This window comes from Blastomyces dermatitidis (genome assembly GCF_000003525.1).
Source record: "Blastomyces dermatitidis ER-3 genomic scaffold supercont1.1, whole genome shotgun sequence".
Classification (NCBI taxonomy): Eukaryota; Fungi; Ascomycota; class Eurotiomycetes; order Onygenales; family Ajellomycetaceae; genus Blastomyces; species Blastomyces dermatitidis.
The window spans coordinates 5627580-5638311 of record NW_025544774.1 but is presented as its reverse complement, the minus strand read 5'-3'; the positions used below and the strand labels follow the sequence as shown (position 1 = coordinate 5638311).

The window sequence follows — 10732 nt, the reverse complement described above, 5'->3', positions numbered from 1 at the left end:
TGAAGATTCTTGCTTATGTATAGATATTTAAGTCTACTCAATTTATAATATCTGCATCATTGTTATTTCTCAGCATAGATGTATAAGTCACTGAAGTGTAATATCTTCTATCACTGTTCTGTATATTCTTAAGCTTGATAAGATAATCATTCATTGTTCAAAGCTGTATGCAGAAGTCTTTATAAGTTAGGTCTTCATCTACACTTACAAGAGTCTGTAAGAGTTTAAAAGTTAATGTCTTCTTAAGCATGCTAATCTTCATTTGATTCTCTCAAGACTGATCACCTGCTTCTAGAATCATAATATTGAAGTCAGGAATAAATGTTATAAGAGAAGTATTTCTCTGTCAAATACTCTGTAATCAATTTAATACTTTCTATTGTATAGCAGTGTCTCAGAACAGAATATTAAGATATTTCATAATATTATCAGATATTCACAACACTGATTCATATGCTTTTATTTATGAATGAAACTTCTGTTTCATGCAATTCTTCAATTATTCATTGATATATTAATCTTGATTAATTAATGAACTGATGAAATCTTCATTTACACTCAGTTTTATAAGCATTTTCATTCTTCATGATGAGTAGAGAGTGAGATTAGAAGTATTAAAATATACAGAAGTATCTAAGTATTCTTTCAGCACTTTTGTATTTAATTCTGTAAATACTGAAATAGTATGAGTTTCTTATTATAATAATTATTGAATCTCTTCATATTAGCATTGTTGAGTTGCATGTATATCAGCTATTTATTATTATTATAGTTTTAATATTACTCAGAGTCACTGTGACACTGCATCTATACTCATGTTTAAGAGTTTCATATTATCATTAGACATGATTATATTAATTGTCAGATGTATAATATCTGTGAAATCTGAAGAAGTGTAATCATATTCTTATACATCTGAGTATCAAAACTCTCAGATCTTTCACTGATATTCTCTTATAAAATCTTATTCTCTTTGTAAGATCTTGTTACAGGATCAGAGTGACTGATGAGCAAGCTTCTATCTGAGAACTCAGTGTCTGCTTAACTGTGTGACTATTTCTTACACATTATTACACATTTGAATATCTCTCAATAGATAATTGTTTCTGATGAGAAGATAATACATGAATAATTGTTTCCTAATAAGAAGACAATGAACATTTTTATAGTGTAAGAGGCCTACACTGAATAGATCAGTATTATATTAATAGGTCTTATATAACAAAGATAAAAACATTAGAGAAGAAAAGAAAGAGAAAGTGCAAGAATCAGCAATTGAGATGAATATTTATACATGTATGTGGTGGTGTATGTGGTGAAGCTTCGGGGTGGAAGAATATACACGTGTTCATAGCAGCCGAGGATCAGTGATTGGGAATGGCTGAGAATCAGAGTGTACACTACGCGCGTTCATAGCGGCCGCGGATCGGCGATCGGGAGTGGCCGAGAATCGGAGCATACACTACGCGCGTTCGTAGCGGCCGCGGATCGGCGATCGGGAATGGAAGAATCTATGGAGTGTAATGGAATAGTCTATATGGTTGATCGGGCGCAGCCCGCCACAGAGATGATAGAGGTAGTAGAGATGATGATAATGATAGAGAGAGTAGAGAGTAAGGGGTGAAAGAGGTGGTAAAGAGAGAGTAGAGAGTGATTGAGAGAAAGAGTGAAAGTGATAGAGAGGGCTGCGCAAGCAGAAAAGCGAGCGTAAGCGAGCATTTGATGCTTGTGAGTATAATGAAAGAAGAAGAAGAAGAAGAAGAAGAATAAAGATCTGTTGATCTTTGAATCACTGTATTAAGATAATGTGATTGATTCTGAATTCCTTTGCAATCTCAGCATATTTAGAAATCAATTGTTGATTCGATTGAGTGATCGCTTGCTCTACAATCACTTCATTGAGTGGCATGGTGAGTGGTTGAAGTTGCAGGGATGCATGGAAAAAATAGTAGTTCGTTGAGTGATGAGTCACGTTAATATATGATGTTGATGGCGTTCTGTTGAGAGTCCCGGTCTACCAGCAGTGCGCTGGTGGTGACTGTCATTAGAGCCTGTTCGGTGCGTCCGTGTGTACTCGTTCTTTTTGTACAGATCTCCACTTTTTTTAAAAAGTACAGCCCTAATATCATGACTGTTCAGTGAGCAGAGTATCTGTACTAATAGTACAGCTGCTTTTTACAAAGTACAGATGAAAAAGATCAGATGTTCAGTGAATTGAGCAGCTGTACTTGCATCTTTTATCAAGATCTTATGAATAAGTCATATTTAACTTCAACAGCATGTGATGATGTAGAATAGCACTTTTAGAGATAATATAGTGTAGAATAGTGTTCATAGTGAAGACAGTTAACTAATATTAGTTAGAAAGAAGCTTATAAAAACATATTCTTTTTAAACAGACTCTGAACTTTATTTAAAAAGAATGTGTTTTATAAGCTTCTTCTTTCTTCATTCTACAGAAGAATATTATCAGTAAAGATTATCAGTATGAAAAATAGTCAATAGCAGAATAATAACAAGATGAATAAGCAGATTCTATAAATTATAATTCAACAGTATATCAGTTCTTATTAATAACTGTTTATTAAAATAGTCATGATAAATCTGATAATAAGAATCTCTTTGATATTGTAGAAAAGAATATTATATGAAAGATCTTTTAATAATACTCTATATACTACTCAGCTGCTGAATACAAATACTTACTCTAATTATATTAAGAATATCACATATCTTCATTGAGAAACATTCATTCAATTCATTATTCTTCTTAAAAAGTATACAACTATCTCTGAATCTGGTGTTACAGATGTAATAAAGATAGAAGAGAAAGCAATGATATTTCTCTATATTATTATACAAGAATCTTCATATCAAGATACTGTAAAAAGGTTTGAGTATTCACTTAATACAGTTTCAAAGTAAGAATTAGCTTCTTATATAATTATAATATGACTTTTATTGTTTTAAAAATACTTACTTATTTTATATAGAGTATTTCATAAGATGTTGAAAGCACTCTATGTGCTTTACAGCTAGCTTATACAATTGTTAAAATCTTCTATGAAATATAGTAAAGACTTACTCAGCAGTAATTCTAAGTAATGATTATTCTTTAGAGATTGTATTGAAGTATTAGATGATACTTATCTTTCAATATTCATTTCTTCTAATCAGTAATCTGACTGATAAAATTGAAAAGAATAGATCTCACAGAACATTCTAACAGTATATGATTTTGAGATGAACTTTGTGTATATATACTCAGAAATGAAAGATTCTGCTCATGATATATATGTTTTTAATGTGGCTTAAGAGTATGATAACTTTTCAGTGAAGAAGTTCTGCTATTTTCTTATAAATACTGATTATTCAAAAAGAGTCTTTATAATATTGATTTCTTATTCTGATATACAATATCATCTTAAGAAGTTTGAAAAGACAGATAAATAATCTGTTAATAAGAAGAAATTATTCAATCTTCAGCATATCAGTTTGTAAAGTGTAATCAAGTGAGTTTTTAAAGTATTTAAATAATGATTTCAAATATATAATCAAGAAAGAGATGAATTCTTCATTATTACTTAAATCAATCTTGTTTTTGTGTTAACAGCACTTCATAACTTCATAAATAAGTATGAAGACCTAGATGATATTAATTCAGAGGATTTGAATAATGAAATAAAGTCAGAACAGTCAAATATAATAAATGAAAGAGAGAATAGTGATGAGATAATTAGAAGAAGAGATTAAATTGCAGAGAAAATGTAAGAGTTCTATAAGAGATATATTAAAAATATGAAAGATTAATCAGCAAGTCACATGTAATTAATACATGAATCAAGATTGCTTATATATATCTTAATAAAAATAGTTGAATTCTACATATAATTTCACTTTCAAAAATATGAAATGATAATATATTGATGTATTCATTGTATATAATATCATATTATAATTTATAAGCTAATAAAATACTCTAAATCATCTAATTATCTCATACAAAAAGTTGTGATGTTTTAAAACACATGTTTATAAGTGTAATTCATCATTATTGTAATATTGAGTAAAATTCAGTCATATTCTTGATTATTTTAAAAGGAATAAGATATAAAAAGAATGATTTAAAAGTATTATTACTACTGCTCTTATCACTACTCTTATTACTACTCTTATCACTACTTTTCTCATTATTTCTTCTACTACTCTTACTGTGACTGTGACATCTTATTCAATATCTGTATAATATGATCTCACTGAACACTGATTAAGTTATATTTTAAATCTAGATACAGCTGAGCTTCTTAAATGTTAAGAAAACAGTGTGAAATTATAGTATATTATTGATAAGAAATCTCACTGTCAATCTTTCAATCTTCTGACAGTAGATTCTGTATCTCACTTATGAATAGCTTAATGACTCACTCAGTTTCTCTTTTAACTTCAATCTGTATATTAATCTGACTGAGACTATTTACAGCTGCAGTCAGATTTTGAATATTCTCATCAATATTCTCTAGTTTTAAGTATTTTTTTATATGATTGATACTTCTGAAGACTGATAAGTTTATTACAGAAGATGATAAACTTTCTTCAGTTTCTAAATTTATTACAGAAGATTCTCTCATTTCAGATATTATTATATAATTTTCAATTACAAATCAGTCAGTGATAAGTCTGTTATTAAGCAATTCTCTGATAAGTTCTTGAAATTCAGAATTATATTCTTGAAAGATTTTAAGATCAGAATATTTGAAGAAATACTTATTTATAATCTCTTTATCATTGATATAGATTTCATACTTATAATTATATATTTAGTCAGATATCTGATTTTTATATCTTATTCAAAGTATTTAAATTCATTTAATCTTTCTTCACTGATTATTATATACTTCTTTGATTATTATCTGACTTGTTAACTGCTTGACAGTGTATATAATAAGATTTCAATTCACAGATTTGAAGTTATTATTATCAGTATTCAATTCTTTCTTTTTCATCTTCAAGAGTTCAGTAAGCAGGGCCTTTTTTATTATAAGACTTCATGATATTCTGAGACATCTGATTTGAGAAGCAAGTATTCACTTTCAAGAGATAGTAGATGTTTAATAAGAGAGTGTTTCAGAGCATGTTTGAGAGAATGTTTGAGAGAATAATAATAATTAAGAATCTGATCATTGACTCAGTGAGATTGAAATTGTAGAGATTTAAGTATTATCATTCTTCATATTCAGATATTGCATTGAGATATCATACTGTGACATTCTTGTTCACTGCTTTCATGAATTCTAGCTAATAAAGACAGTTAAATATAGACAAATCAACCATAGATTTGAGAGAATATGATTTCAATGCAGACACATTGATGAATGTGAAATTAAAAAAAAAGCCAGTGTGAAGTGATCTCAATTATGAAATAGTGTGATGGCGCAACGCCGGCTTGCTACTAAATAATTGATAAATATGCTATTTTTAATGAGATCCACTATTGCGTTCAAAAAGTACGGACGCACCGAACAGGCCCTTAGTGTATGACCTCTTATTTCCCGACAGTTTGGTCGGGCACTTGCGGGTCCACCAATCAAGGGCTTCCACGTCTTCGGGGCCCAGACTTGTGTTGGTGGGAAGGGGTGATGGAGTACAAGTACGGGGTAGGCTTGGAAGCGGAAGTGGCCGTCGGTGCCCACCCCCAAGAGCCGGCATACGTTACTTGGGGAAACCCGGAGGGGCGGTGTTTTAACAGGATGAGTCGTTGAACCAGGTTGAGAGATAGCCAAATGATGGGGTGCAATGGTCTCTGCTTCAACACGCAAGACGGTTAGTTTCACTGCGATGGAGCAAAAGAGCCGTGAGTGCGGAATGATGGGGCGGACCGCCGCCAAGAAGCTAGGTGATCTCATGACCACCTAGGAGGCAACAACACTCAAATTCCCTCCTGAGTGAGTAGGGGAGCCGACGTCATCCTCCTCACTCGGGTCGCCGGCCTCCATTCCATTCCATCTTCGTTTCCTCCCTTTCTCTAATTGCTCCACTTACGATGGGTCCATTTACTCCCAAAGGTGTGCTGCTTGCTCCTTTCGTTCTTATCATTCACAATGCACTAATTCGAGTCAATAGCCGGCTACGGTCAGGGCCTTGGGCATGATATGTTTGGCAGATACGAGGTCTTCCGTCTGGACGAGCACCGGGTCTTGAAGAAATCGCGTGGGGGTTTGCGAGAAAGTGACACTATGAAATTTATCGCCGCCAACACCACTATTCCTGTGCCCAAAGTCTATGGCACAAAGTTGGATGGGGAGGGCGAGCTTTCTTACATTGTGATGGAATATGTACCAGGCGAATCACTGGAAGATGCTTGGATAAAGCTCTCTCCAGATCAGAGGGTCTCCGCCTTGCACCAGATTGCCCAATATCTCTCGGAGCTTCAACAGCTGACGGGAAAACGAATCAAGGGGGTGAATGACACCTCTGTCCGAGTTGGTGGGTATCATTCACGCTGGGGGGGCCCGTTTGAGACAGAAAAGGAGTTCAATGATTTTCTGGCTCACTACACCCAGGGTACCCAAGGCCCTCATCTACTTCCGGTTGACAATCATATAATCCATTTTGCTCACGGCGACCTAAGCCCCAGGAACATTATGGTCAATAAGAGCGGACAAATAACCGCCATTATCGATTGGGAGTGGGCAGGCTGGATGCCAGAGTATTGGGACATACTCCGGATGCGTATGGACCTCCCCGGGAAGAGCAAGATGCCAGATTATGGAAACTTATTCCGGTCCACATTCCCACCCAAATATCAGAAAGAGTATTGGGCGCTGGTGTACCTGTCACGTTTTGAGCCTTTAGTTCGTGGTGGCCTCCCTGTAAATCCAATTCCCCTTTTCAACTAAGCTTCTCTCGTTTCCTCCGAACGGTTAACCCGCCTTCGAGCGTCTGAATCTAATCACCGAGTTCAACTGAGAAGTCTGGTTTCCCTTCTCTTTCACTTTATTTTAAAGATGCGCATCTTCTCCGTCTTCTCCAGTTCCTCGCTGTTTGGTTTTCGATACTCCGTGCCAACTCTGCGATGGGAAAAAAGAAAGGCAAGAAAGAACGGCTTCACAAAGCTTCAAACTCTGCCAGTATGAATGAAAGTAATAGCTACAGTGCTTTACCTGAGGTTTTGTAAGTTCCTTCTTGTCCTTTGAGCAGCTTTCCGCCACTGCATTACTTGCTAATTTCAAGTACTAGACCATATCGGGATCGCTGTTGCTATCTTCTTGCTGGGAGAAACGCAGAGTCATATACAGTACCCTACTATTTCCTGAAGGACCACCCTTGTTTGTTATCCAAAATCGGGCCATCATCACTGTCTGATCCCCCGAGAACTGTGCATGACCATGTCGTCCGATTTGTCGACTTAGATGAGAACATTGCTCACACTATGGTACATTTTCTCTACATCGGCGAGTACAAGACACTTCGACTATCCGTGCCAGAGTCCAAGAATGTGGAAATGGAAAACAAGTATAGAAGGAGTGTTGCCGTGTTTAGTTTCGCAAGCAAATATGAGTTATCTCCTCTGGTGGCGCTTGCAATGGAAGTTATGGAGAAGACTTGCAAGTCAGTGTCGTTGCTGGTAGCCCTGGACGTTGGAAGTAAGGAATATAAGGAACTGTGCCCAAAGCATAGGTTATGGTTCGATGGTCACATCAGGGCAATGCTTCAGAGCATGTTTGAGGATGATGGGAATATGTTTATTCATCGAGATATTCTGAAGCACGTGAAGGGCTCTTTCAGCAGGATGCTATTCAGGGTGACAGTTGAATACTGAGTGCCGGGCGCTCAATTTTACGGCAGATGAACGAACCAGCCAAGCAGCACAGTCGCAAGGGACCGGCAGACTGGTGAGGAACCTACCAGTCTCCCAAAGACACTCGTCAAGGAAGAGCTGCCTGCATCGGATGACCTTCCTTGGTGGGTTCAGGGAAGCAAAGAGAAAGAACCATCTCATCAAGCGTAGCTTACCCCGGACGATTCAACCAAAGAAGCCATCGCTGAGCGGCTACATGCTAAATATGCCGGAGACCACATTCCAGCTGACCCACACGGACCTCCTTTTCCACCTCCAGATGATAGACCCTGTCAAGAGGCGCGACTTACTCCAGACAATCCTCCTGATGATGCTGATATCGAACCGCTGGAGGATGCCAATGATCCATTGGAGGAGCCTGCTGCGGATGTTGCTGAAGAGGCCGTCCTACGCGAACTAGAGGAATCTCCTCCTCTACCTTAAGATACCTGCGGCGGCCATTGAGGCAGAACATCGAAGACGTACTGCAGTCGTCTTGAGGCAGTTTCAACCAACTTGCATTCTACATATTAGATGCACTCGGCTTCTGGTGTAAGGAAGGTCCTAATTTTCTCGGAGCGTCTTGAGTTCTATTGCAATCTCCATCTCTTGGTTATTTTTTCTGATTACAGCCAATGTCCAGTCTAATATACACGCGAGACTATCATACAGGCAACGACGTTTTGAGCAGCCTAAGGCGGAAACTCTCAATAAGATATTAGTCAACACCAAGAACCGAAATCACGGGTGTAGCTGGTGTGGTGGGGCCTTGGGGTTGCTGCCCGGCGCGGGCCGGCGGTGGGTTCGACGGGCGCTGGTGTTGTCTGGGATCTTGCAGGCGTGGCTTCACAGCGGGTTGTCGGGACAGTAAATCCATGCAGCCTTGACAATGGGGCCCAAAGCGCCAAGGCATCCATCAATTCAGCCATGCAAACCCCGCACTGCTTTCCCCTCCAAGTCATCTTATCGGAGTCTTCCTATATCCGTTAGTTCAAACCGAAACAAGAACCAAATCCTTCTGGTGAAGTAGGTGAACAGTTTCTCTAGGCGTGTCTGCATAGTTTTATATATTAATCCCCTCCCATTCCTCCCAAAAGAGAACATAGGACAATCTAGCTGAAACTGAACCAGATAGATCCCAGAACAAGCGAACAACGCAGACACGGTGGTTATATAGCAGGATGGATGACAATAAAGATATAAATAAACTGCACGACGACGAAGAACCAAAAATCGAAGAGGCAAAGGATGGAGTCAAAACTACCCCCAAAAATATGGCGCTGCTCAGTTCATCGGCCGATGCCGCAAAGAAGAAACGAAATGAGAACCGGGATAATGCAGCCAAAACTGCCTTGCGCCGGTATTGCCAAGGGAGGTTTGGGCGGGACCGGGCGGTGGAGTGGGGGCATCGCTTTGAAGAGTAGACGATTTGGCTGGAATGGTGTATTCCATGGTGCTCGAATTGAGGCTGGCGGGTAATATAGAAAATGGCAAATACTCAATGGGGAATTAATGTAGCGGAGACTGGTTTTGCTGGACAAATTTGCTTTATTGCACTCAGGATTTAATGGGGTATTTTGCTTTCTTTAAGGTTCATGCCTTCTGAGTGTCTCCCTTCTGAGGGTCTCCCACCCAGCGCGGGTGCAGGTCTGCTATCCTCGCATGAGATGGTGCCATCCATCAAACACTCAGACATGCTGTTCAATCCTCCGACAGATACAGCATGGCCCATGCCTCCTCCGCCAATACCCGAAGCTCACCGGGAAAAAAAGCCACGTACATCTCCTCCGTCAACACTGGGTACCATCCAACGACCGCCCCCTCAGGATCAGAGAACACCTCCGGCCAAGCATAACCAGTCTCACGGCATCAACAAACAGGTCCTCGATCTCGTCGACCATCACAGTCTCACCGGCATAGCGCACCAAAACATCCAGCAGGCACTCGTCCAACGGTGCAACCGACACCCCGAAAGCAACCGCAAGCTTGGCCCTCAGTGCCTGCTCCTCGGGCACAACAAATTCCGTCATCATCAGTCGATCAACCACAGTGAACGTGATCACCCGCGCGTAACAGGCTCAATATCACTCGGTGTGACTGGCCAGGGCATCCAAAATCGATTCGATAACTCCACAAGAGCTGCACAATAGTCAGGATCTCCATCTCCATCAACACCAACCATGCAAGAAAAAACAAACCTACCTCAATCTCTTCCACAACGTCAACCAAGGGTGGCAGGTCAAGAGCATCAAGATTCCTCAAGACCTCGAGAAATGTGTTTCCACCAGAAACACACCCGGAGTGTCAACACGGCAACCGCCATAGAAATCGGCATGCAAATCTAAACACAGCCACCTCGGCGCGACAACACCAGTCCAGCCATGACACAAAAGTGTCAACTCCACCGCCTGTAAAACCAAATTCGATCCCTTCACAGAAGGAGAATAGCTAGCGAAGCAGGTCAAGGACCACTTGATAAAAACATTCCGTGACTAACGGAGCACAAAGTGCGTAGTACCCATCCTTCCTGAGATAAAACATACTGTGTAAAGGAGAGGAGAAAAAATCCTTCTTCCTCTCAAATAATTTCTTGATGATCCGTTCCTGGCGGCGGAACAACTGTAGTTCCGTGTGGCATGAAGTGCATATTCTATATTAGAATTTACCACAAGCATCAAACGCTCGCTTACGCTCGCTTTGATGCCTGCACAGCCCTCTACCATTTCCACCCTCTCTCCCCTTCCACCCCTTCCACCCCTTCCACCCCTTCCACCCCCTACCCGCTTTAACACCACCACCGCCTCTACCGCCTCTACCGCCCCGCAGCCTTCCCTACTTGTTCCACCCTTTTTTCTCCTTCCTTTAAAAACAAGGTTTTTTCGGGGGGGGGGGGGG

General features: G+C 39.3%; 2 protein-coding genes across 2 annotated transcripts; both read left to right on the top strand.

Moving 5' to 3' along the window:
• Window positions 1-6040: 6040 nt before the first annotated feature.
• BDCG_00723 (phosphotransferase enzyme family protein) lies at window positions 6041-8281 on the top strand (the record flags this gene model as incomplete). The annotated part of the gene is made up of 5 exons (XM_045416230.1): window positions 6041-6062; window positions 6121-6869; window positions 7031-7170; window positions 7237-7801; window positions 8009-8281. 5 exons carry the CDS (start codon window positions 6041-6043, stop codon window positions 8279-8281), a joined length of 1749 nt encoding a protein of 582 aa, XP_045272007.1.
• An 891-nt stretch (window positions 8282-9172) lies between these two features.
• On the top strand, window positions 9173-9987 carry BDCG_16200 (uncharacterized protein; the record flags this gene model as incomplete). The annotated part of the gene is made up of 2 exons (XM_045425456.1): window positions 9173-9312; window positions 9429-9987. The coding sequence occupies 2 exons, from the start codon at window positions 9173-9175 to the stop codon at window positions 9985-9987; spliced, it is 699 nt and encodes a 232-aa protein (XP_045279280.1).
• Window positions 9988-10732: the final 745 nt, after the last annotated feature.